This window comes from Asterias rubens, chromosome 13 (genome assembly GCF_902459465.1).
Source record: "Asterias rubens chromosome 13, eAstRub1.3, whole genome shotgun sequence".
NCBI lineage: Eukaryota > Metazoa > Echinodermata > Asteroidea > Forcipulatida > Asteriidae > Asterias > Asterias rubens.
The window spans coordinates 14,030,910-14,052,620 of record NC_047074.1 but is presented as its reverse complement, the minus strand read 5'-3'; the positions used below and the strand labels follow the sequence as shown (position 1 = coordinate 14,052,620).

The following is a 21,711-nucleotide window of genomic DNA, read 5'->3' as shown; positions in this document are numbered from 1 at the left end:
ACAAACCTGTGAAAGTTGGACTCAATTGGTCATCGAAGTTGCAAGAGAATAATGAATGCAAAAACACCCATGTTGCTTTACTTTGTGTGCTTTCAGATGCATAATACAAGGCGCCAGCTGAAGTCTTTTATTATTTGAGTAAGCAATCTCTTTCTCAAAAACTATGTTACTTCCAGAGGGAGCTGTTTCTCACAATGTTTGATACTATCAACAGCTCCCATTTTGCGTGTTACCTATGCTAACAATTATTTTGAGTAATTACCAATAGTGTCCACAGTGCCGTTAAATGAATATTGTCACTGTATCACGGACGGATGAAACACGACTGCAAAAAAAGACTGATTGATATGAGGTAATTGGATCAGGAAGGTCAAAGATCACTGAGGTCAAAGTCATCATCGTCAAGATCCGTGACGGAGACGAGAGAACTTTTCGCTGTTCCTGATTCTGCATGACCTGAAGAAAAAGAAAAAAATTCCATTTATTTGCTTTTATATGTTTCTTTTGGTTATGACACCAAGGATTCTCAGGAAAACAAAGTTAATCACTGTACTAGCCAAGACCTAATGGAGAGAAGACAAAGAGCGAATGTGTATGTGTATACATGTGTGACAATAAAACAGACTATTGGCTGTTCATTTTTAGATGTGGGAGGAAAAACCCACGCACTCACGTAGGAACTGACTTTTAGGGGTCCTAAAGGTGAAGGCGGGAAAAGACGCCACTCTGCAATCCGCCCACCTGAATAGTTTTGATAATCAATGTTTTTTTTATTGAAAATGCTTATCCTACCTTTGGATGATCCCCACATACTGGTTCCATATGTGTTGGACATATCAGTGTCTGACTTCCTACTACCAGCAGTAGGAGGTCTACCTTGTCTCGGTCTAACAAAGATGAAAGTAAAAATGAATGTCAAAAAGATGACCCAGACTTGAAGATTCAGGAGTGTGAATGAATTCAAAAGTTCCATACCTTGGAGAACTTTTGTTTTTTAGGTTGGTACAAATCAGAGACCTGCCGTCGATTTCACAAAACTCTTCTTAACTTCAGACTAATCTTAGGGCTTAGGACGAGTCCCAACACTGCAGTATGCAGACCTTAAAATTAATCCTAATTTAGGACGAGTTACTCGTCCTAACTCGAGACAAGACGAGTCCTAACTCTTTGTGAAATCGACCCCTGGTGTTATGAACGTTACATGAGTAATTGTAGAAGGAATTTAAAATCTTTGCAAATTTTCTACAGCCTGTGGACTGATCACAAACAGATACAAGGCAAACAGACAAACAGCCACAAGACAAACAGACAAACAAGGACAGTATGGAGGCTGATTTGATAAGCCGAGGCTTGTAGAAATCAGCCCATGGACAGACAGAAACAAGAGAAATGGACAAACAAATACAGAAACCAACAAAACAACTTACAAACAACAGCAACATCACTTTTAACTAGAATAAGACTTACGCTGGCACAGGTAAAGAGGCAGATTTAGAGCGAGGCACTGAATAATTGCTTCCATCTAGAGATGAGATGGCTAGACTCTCATCATCATCATCTTCATCACTTGCATCTGGTAATGTCTTGAATAAACAAAAGAGAACACCTTATCAAAGCAAGAGCTATCTAGCCGTAACGTTTGAGATCCAAGTTGGTAGTCTCCCTACAATCTTTGTACCGATTAAAAAAGTACCAAAACCCTGTAAGAAATAAAAATCTGGTTTGAACAAGTTTACCGGTATCCTTGGTGACGGTGACCGTCCATCGTCTCTTGAGTCTGGTCTGAGATTATCGGACTGACCAGTACCGCCAAGGTCAACTCCTCCTACTGGTTTATGGTCCGAGCGTCTGGTGGACAGCTGCCGCTCTATACTCTCAGCCATTCTGGCAATAGCTGGACTCTGTCAATCAAAACAGGATCAGAAAGAAATAATTTATTACAAAACCCTACTCATTTTATTTTATTTATTTAGGTTGTGAAGCCAAGGACTCTCAGAAGAGCAAACTTTGCATCGTAAAAAATGGGAAGATAGTGCTTCTGCTCTACCAGCCAGTCTCCTAGTGGATGCTACCCATGCCTACATCCTTACAGACTGTGAAGAGGGTAACCCCGTTTCAGCCCTAGGAGTAGGTGGCTTCTAGTGGATGCTACCCATGCCTACATCCTTACAGACTGTGAAAGAGGGTAACCCCGTTTCAGCCCCAGTAGGTGGCAATGTGCCCTTGGTGACGGTTGATTTGGGTTGATAGCCCAAATCAGTTTGGTGTAGCCTTCACCTTGAAGTAGCCGTCAGGCCTTATGAGTTGGGAGGTGTCCCACAGAAAATTGTTTTCAAAATTATTACTCCTGCGGTAGATCAGAGCATACTGATCGAAACGTTGAGTCGTTAACCACCGGTTCTTTTCAGAACCAACAATTAGAATTGCAAGGGTCGTGGCCTGTGATATTTTTTTCCCAGGACTGGGGAAAGTGCCGAGTATACAGTGCTAACACACATTGATGTGTGGGTAAAAACCAAAAATAAATAATGGAGCATTCTTTTACCTTGGGCCTTCCTGACGTTACCGGTCTACCCTGTCTTCCCTGCGGCTGTTGCTGCCGCTGTTGATGTTGCTGCTGTTGCTGTTGGCTAGCTCTTCCTTTATCCTGGCTCACCTCGTCCAGTTCACTAATATCCTCCGAGTCCCAATCACTATCGTCATCCATCCCCTCTGCATTCCCTCTCTGGGCAAGCTGGCTAGCAGGTCCAGGTTCACGTTTCTTGAGATGCTCCTCATCCATGGTGATGTCACTCTCCTCTTCTTCATCTTCGGAGATGTCTTCATCGGACTCTTCTACGGAATCATCAATGTCATCGTCGTCGTCGTCACTGTCGTCAAAATTATTGTGGCCGTTCATATCGAATGATCTGAATCAAATCAAAGAGATACAATGTCATGAATTGTTTACATGCAGGAGAGGTGGATTCACAAAGAGTTAAAGGCAGTGGACACTATTGGTAATTACTCACAATAATTGTTAGCACAAAACCTCTCTTGGTAATAAGCATTGGAGAGCTGTTGATAGTATAAAACATTGTGAGAAATGGCTCCCTCTGAAGTGATGTAGTTTTTGAGAAAGAAGGAATTTTAATTTTGAGACCTCGAGTTTAGAATTTGAGGTCTCGAAATCAAGCATCTGAAAGCACACAACTTCATGTGACAAGGTGTTTTTTCTTTCATTATTATCTCGCAACTTGACGACCAATAACTGAGCTCAAATTTTCACAGGTTTGTTATTTTATGCATATGTGGAGATACACCAAGTGAGAAGACTGGTCTTTGACATTTACCAATAGTGTCCAGGGTCTATTAGATTAGTCTTATCTTGAGAATAGGACAAGTTATTTGTCATAACTCAGGACTAGCCTTAAGTTTCTATTTACTCCTAGGACTAGTCTTAATTTAGAACTATCTTTGTGAAACCAATCCCTGCATTCTGATGGATTGGAAGTGGTTGCGAAGACAAATTTTACATTTCACCCCTTCACAGTCCATAAGGATGTAGGCATGGGTATCATCCACTAGGAGCCTCGCTGGTACAGCAGAGTGCACTGCCTTCCTAACATTTTATGAAGCAATTATGGTTAAGTGCCTTGTTCAAGGGCACAAGTGTCATGACTTGGAAACGAACCCACACTAGAAGACTGCTCGGCCTTAAAGCCTGTTGCCCCAGCTAGGCAAATATTCCACTTACACTCTTGCTGGTGATCCCGGCACCTTGGTACCAGACTTGAGCGAAGATGACTTCGGCACCTCGGGACTTCTTGGTGCAATGGGTGGAGGTTCCTGCCTTGAGACTCGAGGTCTTTCCTTAAATGATTGATGGGCGTGGCTCACAGCAGGTGTCTTGGCTGAAGAAGAGTGAGGGGTTGATCTTGTAGTCTTTGGTTGGGGCTGTGCTTTGGGAATGGGATGGCTGTCTTTGAGTTTTGAAAGCTTCGGGGTTGACTTTGGCGTAGGAGATGCTAGTAAGGAACACAAACAGTTTAAAAGTGAATAAAATTCAGATATTTTTGTATTATTCATTTTGCGGATGTTTTAGTATAACTGTCAAATTGCACAATCCTTGGTAGGGAATCAGTTTTATAATGTAACTGTTTTAAGAATTTCATAAATCTGAAGCATTTTCAACTTCAACATGGGTCACAGAATCCTCCTCAATCTAAATATGAGATATCATAATTAAACTGAAGTGTAAATATTTGGGCTGCAGCATTACCATCCAAGTTGTTAGGTTGCATTTTGAAATAAAAAATTTCGCTTCATTACACTTTATTTGTTATTATTTGTGGTTGTGAAGGATTCTACGAAAAGTGAACTTAATCACTAAACTAACCAAGAACCCCATTAGACAGAAAACCACATCAATATTTGTATTATTTTGTATTCTCACAAAGCTAAAAGTTTTGTAAGTTTTTGAGACTGACTTGATTTTGGTCGCTTGAGAGGTTGTTCTCTGCCTTTTATCATCTTCACAGACGTCCCCCTTCCTTTAAGTCTCAGAACAAATCTCCTTTCAACTTCTTCCTTTACAGACTTCCTTATATCGTGGAATTTTCTGAACCTGAGGGCAACGGCCGATCGTTCTTCCTTCAGTCGCTTCACCTTGTTCTCCAATGACCTTGCTGTGATGCCATTGATGCCCTGTAGGGGAGATACAGAGAAATGATTCCCTTTGAAGTAACATGGTTTGGAAACATTTTCACCCCAAAAAACATTTGAATATGAGAAACGATTCATGCATAAGTCATTTCTCAGATTTTTTAGGGTTGGCGTCCGTTTGCAAAAGTAGTTGTTTATGTCAATTGTCAATTTCCTACCTCCCCCAGGTAGTGTAGTTAACAAGCAGGACAGTTCTTTCCAGAACCAAGTTGTCTCCTGAATTTCAAGACAAATTCTTTAGGAACAAATCTACACAGCAATGTACATGTAGTTATTTGTCGGTTTAAAAACTTCGTTACTTGCACAAAAATGCTTGATGCAAAAATATTTTATCTTGTCGCGTACTTGTTTTGTGCGATTTCAAACTCAGGCGTAGTATAAGTACAAACACATCGCAATACACACATACATTGATACCATACCATTCAATGCCTTAAACCCATATATTACCTCAGGTACTCCACATTTTTCCAGGTTTCTCTGCAGCGCTAACGACAGACCTTCCTTCATTTTAGCCATCTCATCCTCATCTGTGTTTAAAGATTTAAAAATCCAGTTGAAAAAAGAAAGAAAAAAGACTTAGAAAACTTAGATTGCCATTTCTTGGGTTGAAATACTTCACATAAATGACAGCAAGAGGCTAGTGACATAATCGATTCAAGACAACCTTTTCTAAAAATTATTGGCCACCAATTTTTTTTGAGAAATTCTACTTTGCATTTGGGTTCAAAGGTAATACAAAACATCCATTAAGCAAATAAATTTTGAAAAATCAAAATGCCTCTATTTTAATTACTTAGAGTTTTAGTTCAACTTCAATTTAAATATATTTGACCCATTAGGTTTTACCCTACCTAGAAAGATATTGTTAAAGTAGATTACAATGATCCATAATGCTTTTCAATTCTCGTTGTCGAGAATTACGGATTTATTTTAAACACATGTTATGACACGGCGAAACATGCGGAAACAAAAGGGTGGGTTTCCCCCCGTTATTTTCTCCCGACTCCGATGACCGATTGAGCCGAAATTTTCAAAAGATAGTTATTTTGTACATCAGTTGTGATACACAAAGTGTGGGCCTTTGGACAATACTGTTTACCGAAAGTGTCCAATGGCTTAAAGAAGAGTTGCCAATATCACCACAGTGCTTTGCATTATGCTTTGCCTAGCAATTGAGATTGACACACAACTAAGATAACTCTGATCTCATTGTGAAACCGGCCCCTGGTAGGCTTCAAAACATAAGACCTTTACAATAAATCTACATGTCTTTAAGGGTAAGTAAGAAGGTTACTACATTTTTTGTTTAATCACTTTGTTTAGTCTTCACACACACACTCTACCTAAAATGATTGGTTTTAGTGTTAGTATAGGCCCCTTGCGTATGACAGCGCCCTCATCAAGGTCAAATGAAAACTTCTCAATAGCCGATAGTGTGTGGCTCATAGCAGCCTCACTACAATGTGCAGCGTGTCGTATCAATACCTCTCGTCACTAACCCCTGGAAGGATTGTGCTCACAATCAACGCTGATTGGCTAGTCAGAGGTGATTGTGCTTGTTAAAAACTCTTGAGCACTTGTTGGGCGTATGTGAAATTGAAAGTGTATGTAATGGATCTATTCTACTTTAAGCTTGCCTGCGGTGCCTTGAGGCTCCAACGAAACCTACACGTATAGTTTAAAGATTCTATAATTATTCTATATTATTATTATTAAATACATATTGTACACCAAAAGCTTGAACAAAGATTTGTGAGTATCGAAAGATGTGTCAGTATGAAGAACAGCAAACGAGTAAGCTACAAATCCAGTTTCCTGAGCTAAGGAAAGAAGTGTTAAACCAAGAAGATGGCTCTGGTAAATAGATACGAAAGAGGAAAAAGTAACTAGTCCTTAAAAACTGTGTTAATAAGAAGACTCAATCCACCATCAGGTTGAACGTAGAAACCTTTGAGACACTGATAAGAGAGAAAATTATACCTTAGCACCAATATCATAAAGCTACACAAATTTGCTTAGTGCAGAAAAATCTTGCTTAGCAGAAACAGGTTACCAGCCAAAATAACAAGTAATTCATAATGTTCTGACTGGTATCCAGCTCTATTTTTGCTTAGAGGACAAATTGTACGCTTCATGAAAATGGTTCCTCTTTGGAAGAATTGAAAGAAAACTATTAGCTCAGATGATAAAAATAAACCTTTATCACACCAATGAATCTAAATCCCAGACTCCAGATACAAATTCATTGTATAGAAAAGTTGATAATTTTGAAAAGTACCAGTCTGTTTTGGACTCGAGCCTCACTTTGAATCATTAGGGCCTTTTTTACAAACCTCGAGCTTGGGCTCCGTCATCAATTTTAGAGCAGTGTATAATTTTGTTCAGTGTCTTACAAGGAACCAACTGTTTATCACTGTGTGTGTCAAAGGTCACTGATATCAATGCAGAGATAGTGGATGATTGAAACTGTCAAATTACTGCCAAAATGTCGTCACACAACCCCTGGTTAAACACACCACTCAGCACCTCACAGGTCAAAGGTCAAGGGTACCATACCAAAAACATCATCATCATCATCGTCATCATCGTCGTCTATGAAGGAAACTTCTCCTTCTGAGAATACCTCAGAATTGTCAGATGCTGTGAAGAAATAGATGAGGAATGCCATGCAAGGAGAAAAATGGACAAGGAATATATAATGATGGATTAAATATATATGGGAAGGAACGATGGTTAATTTCGGGCGTGTATATTGCTTTGATTTTAAAATTTCAAGGATAAATTTTCACAATTCCCTATGAGCTCTGGAAATGTGTTGATTACAACTCTTTTAATGTGTTATGCATTATGCTATCATGTGGTAATGTACCCTGCTACTGTTTTATCATTTATTATCATCCAATGTCGTTTTAGTTAAAAGATAAATGGTGTCAGCATGTGACATGATAGCATGTTGTGAATGTAACTACCAGTACACAGTACACAGTCAACCCTCCTACTATCTGACCATTCAATATCATCCACTGTGGTTTTGAAATACTATGCCAGCCTGCAATATAATATCATGTGGTGAATGCATCCACACAGTACACAGTCAACCCTCCTACTATCTGACCATTCAATATCATCCACTGTGGTTTTGAAATACTATGCAAGCCTGCAATATAATATCATGTGGTGAATGCATCCACACAGTACACAGTCAACCCTCCTACTATCTGACCATTCAATATCATCCACTGTGGTTTTGAAATACTATGCCAGCCTGTAATATAATATCATGTGGTGAATGCATCCACACAGTACACAGTCAACCCTCCTACTATCTGACCATTCAATATCATCCACTGTGGTTTTGAAATACTATGCAAGCCTGCAATATAATATCATGTGGTGAATGCATCCACACAGTACACAGTCAACCCTCCTACTATCTGACCATTCAATATCATCCACTGTGGTTTTGAAATACTATGCCAGCCTGCAATATAATATCATGTGGTGAATGCATCCACACAGTAATCACACACACACAGTTAGTAGTTAAGTTGTATGCACAGTACATGTACTGCCACTAAACACAACCTGTGCAGTTGAATGACTTTGAATCCTCTGTTTTCAAAACAAAACTTTTGAAAATTTAAAGGCACACAAAAGGAATTTCATGAATGGTGACGATTGGCAAGCAAAGCATGATACAATGAAACAGCTTTAATCCTATATATCGCCCGCAGCCAACCTATATATAATTCAGGTTTTGATTAAGAGTGTCCAATGATTTCTATGTGCGGCTGGAAATCTTGTGAATTTCTGTGGCGTTGTGAAGAGTGAATGACGCTATGTTTGTCATCGCTCGAGAGCTAAAATGTTAATTGTATTAGATATTGGAGTCGCATGATTTATGTAGTCACAAGTGAGGGAAAAAATATTGAATGAGTGTTGGCAGAGTAGAGGCACGAGTGGCTGAGGCAAAACTGTCAGATTTGTTCTCAACTTTTAAAGGTGCTTGCTGGATGTTTTTAACAGTGAAGTATTTATGAATGGGAATAAAAGAGTTGTGACTCAGTCTTAAACGGCCGTTTTAAAACCTTGCAGGGTTGTGGCCATGCAATAAAAGACTTGGCTATGTCTATTCTTGCATGGCCGCGACGCTGGAGATTTTAGATTTGCATTCACGACATCGTCGCAAACTCTTTTATTCCCTTATTAAGTAGGAATTTTAAAAAATTGCATGGTGGATCTGGAAGTATAATAAGGTGAGGTTTCCGATAACACCAATCCATGTGAAAATCTCCGTTGAGTAGTGTTGGTTCCGAGTAGAACTAGTGGTTGACAACTCAACGTTTCGATCAGTAAGCTCTGATTGTCTCTCTCCTGAAGATGAGCAGAGCATACTAATTGAAACATCAACCACTAGGTTTTTTCAGAACCAACTCTACTCAAAAGAGATTTTCATATGGTGCCATCGCAAACCACATCTAATTATTCCCTTATTATAATTATTCCCTTATTCATACGCTATAAAATGAGAGCATGATTTTAAAGTTTTTATCACATAAACTGCAGGCAGTGGTAAGCTTGTAAAGCCCAGTTCACACATCCTGTGAATGTGAATGTGGGTACAAATGTTGATGTTACACGACTGTTTTCGCAGCGAATGTTTCACAGGAGTTCAGCACAAGTCAACTGCTGCAAAGTATTCCTTGCGAATTTGTGACATACAAATTTGTATTGCATGCACAGGAAGTATGAACTGTGCTTTAGAGGTGCAGTCAGCGGAAAGGATTAGCAGTGCTACTAATCCCATAGAATCGTACCTAGAGGATCATGAGGATTAGATCGGACTGATATCTCTCCTTCTTCCTCGTCGGAATCACCAATAATCTCTGATGCTGGGAAAGAATATTATTTTGTTTATTTGAATTTAATTTAATTTATTATTTATTTATACTGGGTAAAAAGTAGGGTCATAGATTGTTTTTGCCAACGTGATGCTGATTTATAGGCAAAATTTTAGCAAGAAAGATACGATACAAGTCACACGTGAAAGTTTCATCTGAATACAGTGTCTACTTGCTGAGAAAACAGGAAAAACTGTTGCGGTATTTGGGAAGGCCCTGTCCTGAAACTTGGTTACCCCAAGGTTACCCCAGCGCACCTACACACTGTCACTGCCTAGGTCCCAAGTCCACAGGGTTCTGACTGAAGGTTTCAAGAATACCCCAGGGTTTTACCGCTTACCCCTACTCCGCAGTGGGGGTGGCTTTTCCCAAGGGTATGCTCATTTGCAGGGGCAGACAGGGGGTAAAGCGTTCACAGTGTGAAAAGGCCGGCCGTTATTACCAAGAGCCAACCCGGGGGAATAGAGGAGTGTGAAAAGGGCTGTGAAAAGGTTATCTTTTTGCAAAGGTTTATACCTGAATCTTCCGCTTCAGTAGAACTGACAGACTTAGCAGCGAGAAGAACTGGTTTGGGTTTCTTGGCTGGAGGAGACGGAGGAGGTTTGGCTGGAGATTTCTGTAAAAATAAGAAGAATTGGTCGATTAAAACTCTTTCAAGCATTGACCGGTCGATAGCGACTGGTTTGAATCCCTTCAGAAAAAAATAGGTGTAAAACAAAAAATAAATATCGTGAGGCAACATAGTTTTCAGAATGGGAAAGAGGATTCCTGAGGGTGCTATTGTCACCTGTTTTTTTTTTTTTTTTTTTTTTTTTTTTTTTTTGGGGGGGGGGGGGGGGTTGCCATTTGCAAAAAAATGAGTAAACAATGAAATGTGTCCATATGATCAATTTATCAGTAAAATAGAGAGGGTTTAAAAGTCTCGAAAACCTCAAAAGTTGTCATGTTTAATTGGGTTCCAATTCTTTGCACTTTAATGAGAAATGTGTGATAGATATGTAGGTTGCGAAGTGCATGATGTTGAATTCATATGATGTGCATGTTTATGGGCCGGGTCACAAGGGGCAATAGGCCATTTGCTTTCATTTAAAAAGTTGCATGAATGATATTTACATAAACTATTTGTTCTCTTAGGCACTGTTATGAAATAATTTTATGATATTTGGTTTTGGTGAACCCTGGGTGACAAGAAAACTACCATTACCATTTTTCAAACAATTATTTTTTTTGATAGAATTTATGTTTAAAAAAAAATATTATTATTTTTTTCAATTATAAAAAAAACAAAAATTACCCTTCAACAATGTGGAATACAAACTGTGACATCATCAATCTGGGAATTTTGTAAAAAGAAATTCACCATGATCTTATCGACCCAAAAAGTAACAACTGTGCAAGGCACATGCACATTCCATAAACCAATTACATGCTAAACAAGCAATCAAGATATTTAGAAGTTTCCCTAACTGGAGAAAGTACAGACTAGTTCATTTCTGGCACGCTCCAAAAAAAAAGTAATGTGTTAGTAACAAGCATAAATATACCGTAAATACCAAATAGAAACAGGATTTGAATAGCGGACTATCAGATAGATTGTCAAGTGTTTATACAGGTAATAGTCTCCATTGGAAAACACTTTGGTGAGAAAGAAGACCCCTTGCGTGTGATGTCACACACTCAAAAAGGGGGCCAAATAGCGCCAAATAGCGCCCTCACTGGGGTCAAAGGAGGCAAAGCATTGGACGATAGCTATTCTTTGTGCATAAAAATGCACGCATGAGCTCAGCCTCCCTGTAGTGTTTTGCGTAATACAAGGGGTCTCTTAAGAAATGGACAGGTCCTAGTTAGGTTACAGAAGACAAAGACAAAAGCGCCTCTGTGTGACGTGACAAATGCAATCACAGCGTCGCCCCCTACTGCCGTAACGCTACAGGACAGAAGGAAAGAAGGAAGGGGAATGGTATAAAATAAAATAAACTGCTGGAAATATTTGAGAAAATGTTGAAGTCCCACATTAATTTGCATTATCTTTGGTAGAATTAGCCAACAGAACTCCCCCAGTGTATTTTTATGGATCTGGTGAACAGACAATTCACAACTTTAATGTTTAAAGATAAATAATAAAAAACTGTTAGCAGTTCCCCTCCACCTGTTTCGAAATGGCTGACGTGTCGTGGCTGAGTGGTTAAGAGAAAAGAGCACTGGACTCAAGTCTGGTGTTTCTGATCAGCAGAGTGTGGGTTCTTGTCTTGGTCTTAACACTTGTGTCTTTTTTGCACCCTTCAAATGGGACGTAAAGCTGTAGGTCCTGTGTGTTGTGTATAGCAGGTAAAACAATCCCTTCACACTTCTCGCTAAGAGTTTTACCCCAGTCTTTCTGGTAGTGGCTACTAAATACACTGCAGCACCTTGTAAACCCTTATAAAGTGCTACTTCAATTGGTCTCATAAAGGGGGGAAAAAATAACCCATTATGTGCCTTGAGTACCTTATTTGTTTGTAGACTACATATTATATTTAAACAATTTATTAAAACTTGGGTTAGATATTCAACAAACTTGTCAAGCTCCATTCACAAATTGCATTAAAAAGAATCTGGAATTTTTTGTTTAACAAATCTGACATCCAATGCATGGTTAATGGTCTCAAACTCAAGCAACATTCCCAAATTCATCAAAAAATCTTCAGGCACAAAACTCTGGCAAGTCAACACCCAAACCTTATGAATCTGGTAGGATAGGTTTGTCTGGTCCAATGGGTAGTTGGGCGATGCGGTACAATGCACTGTGGAGGCAAGGTCAAAGGTCAGAGGAAATGATGGTAGTCAGGATTCAAGAGACTGTACATTCTTGGAATCCTTTAGTTTCAAGAAATATGATTGTAAAACTGTTAAGGCTTTTTATGAGTGCGGTGATAGCAGCCCCCAGATGAGCAAAACCCTGGTGCCATTGTGCCACACACATTCATTCACAATTGTGTATGGTTGTTCGCTGTCTCTAACCTAACTATGCAAAAGCTTGCCCCCAATCATGTGACATAACAACTGTCTATAGTCTGAGGAATTCAAATTGAAGCGGTAACTTGTGATCAAGCACATCAGTTCAGTGAAAGAATCTAACATGCAAATTGTTTATCGAGATTGATGTTGGATTGTACATGTAACCAACAATGTACAGTCACTTTAATTCGAGATGATGATTATATAAATTATAGGGATCCATTCCTGAAAAAAATCGGTAAAAACAAACAGCACAATTTAGACAATCTTTGCGCATTATAAGTCAACCCCCAATGATGGTGACAGCCGAGGTGATGATATACGATAATTGATGCAAGTGATGATGACCGGAAGTGGGCACAAGAGGGCAGCAAACCTGTGCGTAGTGTAAATCAAGTCTCCGCGCTTCGAGGACTGGGTGAGCATTGGTAGTGACTGGTGTGCTGACCAAAGCTGGCTTGACGACTGGCGGGGCGACTAGCGGTGGCTACATCAAATACAAGAGGTTGTTTTTAAGGTATTCCAATCATCCCACTTGTGACTACATAAGTGCAGTGTGGCATATCATTATCTCCATAAGGTTACATGTCCACAGAGGGAGTAACATCTAGAGAAGAAATAGCAGCCACTCATTGGCCAAGAAACTACTGTCACAATTGAGTGTTCTATTAGTATTTCAAGTGCAAAGCTAAGCCTGACGTTTCCACCCCAGCAGAGCCTTTTGCGAAGCCTTGCTAGGGTCGAAACGTTAGGCCACCAACCATATTTTTTGCATTTATACCTAAGGTCACTTCGGTTGGTCCTTTTGGTTGAGTAAAGGCTGGTTCAACTTTATGCAGTTAAGCAAAAGTAAAATAAATTTTGAGAACTACAGCCAAGCAGATTACCTTAACTTCTATGCTCAACCTTTGTAATCTTGTTTTTTTAAACAACTATTCTGCAATTCACGTGTTCCAGTAAAGTTTGAACCAAGTTTTAGAGCACTTCAAGTGTGGTTTGTATTATGTACTAAAACGTTCTTACAATTGGTTAACTTTTCTTGTACTGCATTACAAGAAAAGTTAACAATTATAATGATTCTTTTTACACATTTAAAATAAAAATTACAGGAGGGTCTAAGGCTACAAATGATTGCCATTATTGTAAAAAATGGTTAATGGCCTGACGTTTCGACCCTGGCAGAGCCTTCGAGAAAGACTCTGCTAGGGTCGAAACGTCAGGCCATTAACCATTTTTTGCATTTATACTCTCGGTCCATTTGGTTGGTAAGTTGTTTGCAACAGCTAATTCTATTTTCCCTGCCATTATTGTACTTACAGGTCTTGACTGTATCAACTTGATTTCTCTGTCCTTTTCTTTTAGTGATCTCTGATATTCTTTCGATTCCTGATGAAGAACAGTAAGATCAATTTAAATATTGATTGCTATGATTGATGATGATCTAAGTTCTCATTGATAATAATAATAAATAAATAATAATAATAATAATAATAATAATAACACTTGTAATGCGCACGTATCCACCCTGCTGGGTGTTCAAGGCGCAGTAAAACCAACAACAAACAAAACAAAACAAAACTAAAACAAAACAAAGAAAAACAGACACAACAAAAATTAGTCCTTGAAAACCTGTGACATAAGATAAGTTTTGAGAAGAGATTTGAATGTTGTGGTACAAAGACAAGTTCCAAGATTGAGTGGTAGAGAGTTCCAGATGCGTGGCGCAGCTGAAGAAAAAGACCTGTCTCCCCATGAGTGTTGAGACTTGGGTTCAATGAGAAGAAGCATGGAACTTGATAAAAGATTTCTTGATGGAGTGTAAACTTGGAGCTATCCTGACCCTTTTGCACTGGCTTCATGTTACGTTTACGTTTTGAGCAAATGTTAAAAAAGTATGCCTTTGGTTTTTGGATCGGTAAAACAAAACTCATTTCAAAAAGTGGTAGCGTTTTTGAGATATCGCTAAAAGTCTGCAGCAGTTATGTCCAAGCCGGAAAAATAACCCGAAAATTGGAACCGTTTCTCAGGTTGAAATGTTTTTGAACTAAAACCACATTCCTAAAGGAATTGTTATACACTATCAACAGCTGCAGTGTTTCTTACCAAGTTTTTTAAAGTGGTTATTTTTGTGTATTTACCAAACATATACCCTCCCAATAACTGTTTACCTGACCATGCTCCCACTATATCTACTAGCCTTGTCCCTGCAGTCCATTGTAAAATCCAAACTGACTGAAACTGGGCCCAGTTTTATCTGCTAAGCCAACTCCTTGTGAGCAGCTCTGCCAAATTTCTACAAAATTTGAGATTCTTGTCCTCACCTTTTCGAGTTGCTGGATCCGTCTCTCAGATTTTTTGCTGCTGTTGCTGCCTCCTTTCTGCTCCATCTTAAGTGCATCTCTCGTCTCCTTAAGTTGCTTCTTAAGATGTTGCATCTCCTCACCGTGATCGGTCTTCATCTGTTTGGTTTGCTCTTTGAATTTCTTGTTCTGATCTTGTAAGGAAGACTGTGTAGATGCGAGCTGATGGAAGAAAAGAAGAAGCAACAAATCAAGAACGTGGCGTGTCATGGCCAAGCGGTTAAGAGCACCGGATTCAAGCTCTGGCGTTTGATCAGCAGAGTGTGGGTTCGAATCCCGTTAGTGACACTTGCTACGTAAAACTGGGGAGGTAGTGCTTTCTGCTCTACCAGCCAGGCTTCGGACTGATGATACCCAAGCCTACATCCGTATGGACTGTAAAAGGGGTAACCCTGTTTCAGCCCTAGGAGTAGGTGGCAACGGCCTCTGGAAAAAAATAATTATAGCCCACACAATGAAGTGGCCTTCAGGCCTTGTGTGTCGGGCGACTTGCATAATAAAATATATTTTAAAAAAACCTATTAAAAAACCAAAAAACTATTTGTTACTCAGGCCTGTATGCTTTGTTTTTTAAAGGGCAAGGGCACACAAGCATTTTCTCCTTGGTAAAGGGCACCCTATGGGGAAGTTGTAAATTTCTACTGAAGCATTTCAAGGGGACCAAGGCAATGACCAGGGGGATGTCTGTGAACTATCAGGCCTGGATACTTCTGGCAAATCAAATTAAAGGGATTGTATACGCTCTGGTATATTACTCTTTAAATCAATGGCAATAAAAACTATTGGTTTGGACCCTACAGCAGCTATCAATAGTATATGTTTTTGAGAAACATTTCACTTTAAACTTTGAAGTAGATTGGTAATGTAAAAAATGTACCATTTTGTTATGCCCAAAGTTTGAATGTGTTTAGGGATTATTCTTCGTGCATGGATATAGCCGCCCTGGAATTTCGGCAATATCTCAAAAATGTGACAATGAAATTGAAATGAAATTTTCACATGTAAGGTTCTTGCTAGCTTTTAACATCTTCAATTGTATAAGACTAAGAACTGAACGGTTCCAAAAACCAAAGGTATACTTTGTCTTTAAGAAAGTTTCTCAATGATGCTTTGGATCTCTACTCACTTTCTCTTGTAGATCTCTGTTCCTCTGCTCGTTTTCTTCTTTTTGTTTCTTGACTAACTCCTTAAGATCGGCGATGTCATCTTCGTCTTGTAACGTCCCAAGCATCGATCTCTTACCTAAAACGACAAAAATTTAGTCTCCATTTGTAAATAATATAATAATAAAAATATGCAAATTTAACATCTATTAAAATCGTTTCCAGACCCACTGCTAAAATACAAGATTCAAACTGCCTCTGGCTACTTGGCAATCTTGGTGGTATAGTTGGTAAGACATTCGAACCCACAACCTTTGTAATTCTAGAGCAGTGTCTTACCAACTAGATCACCGTGGGTTTGAATCCCACCCGAGTAATATGCCTGTGATTTTTTTTCACAGAACGCAGGGAAAGTACTGAGTATACAGTACTAACACATATGGGTGTAGGGATAAAACCAAAATAAATATTCTTTATCCCCGATGCAAATTTAATGTTCATTAAATCATTTAGCTTGATCGCATCACATATTATCTTGAGTCTTTGTTGGCGCTAAAACCTAAGGAACTAAACTGATGAGCGGATACATTGCCAGCCCTGAAACTCACCATACTTTGACTGCATACTGTCAAGAGCTGATTGGGAGTTAGAAACCTAAGGAACTAAACTGATGAGCGGATACATTGCCAGCCCTGAAACTCACCATACTTTGACTGCATACTGTCAAGAGCTGATTGGGAGTTAGAAACCTAAGGAACTAAACTGATGAGCGGATACATTGCCAGCCCTGAAACTCACCATACTTTGACTGCATACTGTCAAGAGCTGATTGGGAGTTAGAGTACTTATCGTTCATCTCTTTCAACTCCTTCATGAACATGTCTTTCATCCGCTCCATGTCCGCCTGAAACAAGCAAGAACCGAAGAGACAAACAAAATAATATGAAATTTTATAAAGTAAGGCAAAGCTTCCTCATGAACATGTCTTTCATCCGCTCCATGTCCGCCTGAAGACAAAGAGATTGCAAGAATAGAAGAGAAAACAAAACTAATATGAAAGCTTATAAAGTAAGACAAAGCTTCCTCATGAACATGTCTTTCATCCGCTCCTTGTCCACCTGAAGACAAAGAGATTGCAAGAATAGAAGAGAAAACAAAACTAATATGAAATCTTATAAAGTAAGAAAAAGCTTCCTCATGAACATGTCTTTAATCCGCTCCTTGTCCGCCTGAAGACAAAGAGATTGCAAGAATAGAAGAGCCAAAAAACTAATATGAAATCTTATACAGAACCTAGTTACACTTATTGCTATAGAGAAGGGTTTTGCCCAAGTTTTTCTAGCAGTTGCTGCTGAATGCTTGTGGCGGAGCATCTTGTTAACCCTTATAAGATGCTACATAGTTCAAAAACAAGTCTTAAACATTTGATCTTTGTGTGAGCATTTGATCTTTGTGTGAGCTCCCGAGGACCTTTTGGTAAATACATGCACAATATAAGACTATTAATCAGGTATTAATAATTTTTAGATGGTAACATTTCTCATAGTGATGGAGAATAATTTCATTTCTTACTCTGTGAGACTCGAGCTGTTCTTGTTTCCAATTTTCCATCTGCTGTTTCTGTAACTCCTCAAGCCTTCTACTTTCTTCTTTGGCTTGGCTCTCCTGAAATAAGATAAATCAAATCCTGCGTCATATTTCTTTCTTCTATACCCCTCATCTCACATTTTATTTCCTGTTCTGTTTCTTAGCTTCATTATTGATTCTTACCCAATAAGAAACCATCTTAGACTGAGACACACCTACTAGCTCAATCAATTCTTTCTTTAAACTCCCTTGTCTTACATTTCATCTTCTTGCTACGTTTCTCATCTTCAATTATATTATTCAGTTTTGGTTTTACCTATATACACTGATGTGCTTTTACACTGTATACTCAGTACCTTCTTGAGCTCTGTGAAAAAAAATATCACAGGCATATTACTCGGAAGGGATTCCATCCCACAACCTATGTGAGCAGTGCCTAACACAACTACACCACTGAGATTGTCCGGTAGCTACAATCCCAGCGATATCTCGACATCCTGAACAACAGCCCCTGTTTCAATGTTGGCTCTCCTTGCGCCGTCTTCTGTGTTCCAATCAACATTGAGCAGGAGGACGGGGAGAATATGTTTATTGTCAGGTGGAAGTGGACAGGGAATGTTAATTGTAACGTTGCGAATGGGTGGCCCAAGCATTTTGGCCGGGATTGCAGAGACAGTTCGAATCTTCTTGCTCCGTTTCTCATCCTTATTTGTATTCTTACCCTTTGAGCAGTCATCTGTGACTGTATCAACCTCCTCTCTTCTTCCATCTGCGTCTCTGTCATCCTTAATCTCTCCCTTAACTCCTCTATTTCATGTTCCATTCTTTGGCTCTGTTTCTTGGTCTCCGAGTCGGCCGATGGAGGCAGATACTCAGAATGTTTGCGCTGTACGTGAGACTGAAGGTAAGCCGAGTGGACAAATGCCTTGGAGCAGTAAGGGCACTGGGAAGAAAACAAATCATCAAAACTAGAATAATTCACAAAATTCATTTCTGAGATAAGGGAATTAGGATAAGACTTCAGTCAATGGATGGTGGAAAATACTAAGTAAGGTTTGCGGTGATACCATGTAAAATTTTCTTGTGAGTAGTGGTGGCTCTGAGAAGAGCCGGTTTGAACTGCTGAACAGTTCTGTCAGTGTGCTCTGACCGTCATGAATTAGCTGTTAGAAAATTGTTTACCAACCAAATGGACCAATGGTATAGATGCAAAAAATATTTAGAAGCCTGACGTTTCAACCCTAGCACAGTCTTTCTGAAAGGCTAAACGACCTTTTATTCCCGTTTGTGTGTCGTGTTGTTATTTCGCCTTCAAGAACTCTGCTAGGGTCCAACATCAGGCTATTCTTTTACATCTTCAATTTCAAGTAAAGATTTAGCGGTCATCCCAAACTTTCTGTAAGCAAAGCTGCAAGATTTTAAATATTTCCTTTTTTCCTCGACACACCTTGTGATAATTATTAGCTCCAGCTTGGATGAGATTCTGTTGCTGTTTCAGCATCTTCTTGCGTTTATGACATTCATCTTTTTGTTTCTTTAGCTCCTCCTTCAGTTTGATGGTCTCTGCCTTGGTGGAGTTGTGAGCTCCTTCTACCTGCTGGACCTTGTCTTGGGTCAGTCCGATACTATGAGTCAGATAATTCTGGGAGTGCTTAGAAGTGAAGAAAAGAAGGATTTGTTATTCAGAGCCTATTTAGGACAATCTTCAAGGGGGACAGGTAGGCCTAACGGTATCTTACCCTGCTTTCCACCTCGATGGTCCCCGGTTCGAATCCCACCTCACACTGGAGCATTGCAGGGTTCTCCCCATGCACAAGCTAGCGTATCCCGCCATGTTACTTTCCTTTCAAAATCGTTTTCTTAACACTGTAAAAAACACTATGTAGGCGTCTGTAAGTCCATCTGTTTCAAGTCCCTACTCTTTTGTTCTCAGGGCCACACTTCGTATGTAGCAATACTAGCAGAAACACGTACGCTTCGCCAGCGTGGCATACAAGTAGCACTGTGCTCCGATTGTTAATGTTACCACTACTGCATATTATAAACTGACAGATATTTTACAACTTACCAGTAAATACTCTGCAATAAGTTGCGATAGCTGGAAGAGCTTGACAAAGTTTGGATCCATTGATCTCATATCCACCTCTGCTGTGATGTCACAGAAGGTAACATTCATAATGACGTCTTGTAACGTTGCAAAATCTAACTCTCTCATCACACGATCAACATCCACGGAGGCTGTTTTGGAAATGAATCAAATCAAGAATGAAATTCATCAAGAATGTCAAATCAATCAGCGTTTAACAAAGTGACAGCGGGTACCAACTGCATCTCTAGCTACAGCAATCACAAACGGACACCCTTGAAAAGTAGCCTGTAGGCCATTCCAATGTTTCTAAATACTGTTAGTGATTTCTAGTGTATAGGGGCATTAAAGACAACACTCTTCAAGGGTCACAGCAATTTGTCTTTGGTATGAGGCACCTTTTAAAGGCAGTGGACACTCTTGGTAATTGTCAAAGACTAGCCTTCACAGTTGGTGTATCTTAACATATGCATAAAATAACAAACCTGTAAAAATTGGTCATCGAACTTGCGAGATAATAATGAAAGAAAAAACACCCTTGTCACTTGAAGTTGTTTGCGTTTAGATGGTTGATTTCGAGACCTCAAGTTCTAAATCTGAGGTCTCGAAATCAAATTCGTGGAAAATTACTTCTTTCTCGAAAACTATGGCACTTCAGCGGGAGCCGTTTCTCACAATGTTTTATACCATCAACCTCTCCCCATTACTCATCACCAAGAAAGGTTTTATGCTAATAAATATTTTGAGTAATTACCAATAGTGTCCAATGCCTTTAAAGGAAAATGTAAATTTGTACAGGAATCTTGCACAGGGCACCACAGCAAAAGCACAGGGCACCACAGCAAAAGCACAGGGCACCAGGGCAACTGCTGTGGGTGCCGCAGATCATTGTCATTGATGTATGACCCTGCTTTTTTCAAGGATTATATGTTTTTTGATTGTGTGATTTCTTACCCATTTTCCTCCAGTCAATTCTATCATGTCTTGTCTGGAAGGTGAACCCTGGTACTCCGTTAATGGAAGTAGGTGCAGCACGAGGCGTATCACCTGGGACATGGCCGTTGGTGTAGGCGTAACTTGTAGCTCCGCCTGCCCCACGAGGAGATGGGTAGTATGACCCATGCATTACTATTGGTGGGAAGACGAGAAGAACACATTGATTTAATTATCATTTCAATTATCTATTCAATTGTCTTCAATTTCAAACCCTAACTAACTGTTTTTTGTTTTTTTAACAAAATGACATTATTTTAATGTGATGATATAGGATGCAATTATTAACTGTACTTGTTTCTTATAACTTGTTTCTAATGCAAGTATTATTTCTTATCAAATCAGTAGGATGTTAGACTTCGAGCCTCTCCCCAGCCCAAGGGAATTTTTTAGAAAGATTTTGCTAGGGTTGAAGCGTCAGCCTAGGGCCTAGGCGGCAAACAAACAATTTGAGAACGCACTTCCCCGTCTTTGGACGTACCGAGTTGACTTGGGACCGAGTTGACTCGGGACCGAGTTGGCTCGGGACCGAGTTGACCGGTACCCAGACCATGGACTCTATCTATCAACAATATCATGGAGCTAGAATCAGATAGATAGATAGATGATGTTGTTGTTGTTGAATTTGAAGAATTTAATAACGTTAATACTTTTAAATATAAGAATAAATGAGTACAATTTGAACATACTTACTGAGCACAAATGGGATCAGCTGCTGAAACCCTTCATTTCGTTAATCATCTGGACTTCCATGTTGATGTTAAACGTGAAAGTTTTTTACTGAATTTACCGTTACCGACCGCAGAAAACAATAAAACTCAAAACAGACGCCATTTTTGGAATGTTGACAGTACGCCCTCTACCGTTCCATTCAGAAAATGAGAGCTCCTAGTAACTCCCGAGCCAACCAATGGGATTCGTTTTATTTTTAGACGTAAGTGAGGTAATCCCTTAGAGGCCTTCGCTGATTGGTCAGA

At 39.4% G+C, this 21,711-nt stretch overlaps 1 protein-coding gene across 5 annotated transcripts; it reads right to left on the bottom strand.

Annotated features, from left to right (window-relative positions):
- Positions 1-220: 220 nt before the first annotated feature.
- LOC117299012 (zinc finger protein DZIP1L-like) lies at positions 221-21,566 on the bottom strand. Of its 5 annotated transcripts, none has more exons than XM_033782424.1 (21): positions 21,424-21,566; positions 20,696-20,869; positions 19,724-19,893; positions 19,103-19,306; positions 18,377-18,598; positions 17,641-17,733; positions 16,867-16,972; positions 16,092-16,207; positions 14,927-15,127; positions 13,923-13,991; positions 12,982-13,092; positions 10,125-10,224; positions 9,525-9,599; positions 5,155-5,234; positions 4,470-4,686; positions 3,737-4,007; positions 2,546-2,909; positions 1,737-1,901; positions 1,468-1,583; positions 793-887; positions 221-456 (listed from the first exon to the last, which is right to left on the bottom strand). In XM_033782424.1, the coding sequence occupies exons 2-21, from the start codon at positions 20,865-20,867 to the stop codon at positions 371-373; spliced, it is 3,033 nt and encodes a 1,010-aa protein (XP_033638315.1). In that variant the 5' UTR covers positions 20,868-20,869; positions 21,424-21,566; the 3' UTR covers positions 221-370. The 5 variants fall into 5 exon arrangements, with proteins under 5 accessions (XP_033638315.1, XP_033638314.1, XP_033638316.1 ...); XM_033782423.1 differs by having other exon boundaries at positions 21,428-21,566; XM_033782425.1 differs by having other exon boundaries at positions 9,525-9,593; positions 21,428-21,566.
- Between the last annotated feature and the right edge of the window lie 145 nt (positions 21,567-21,711).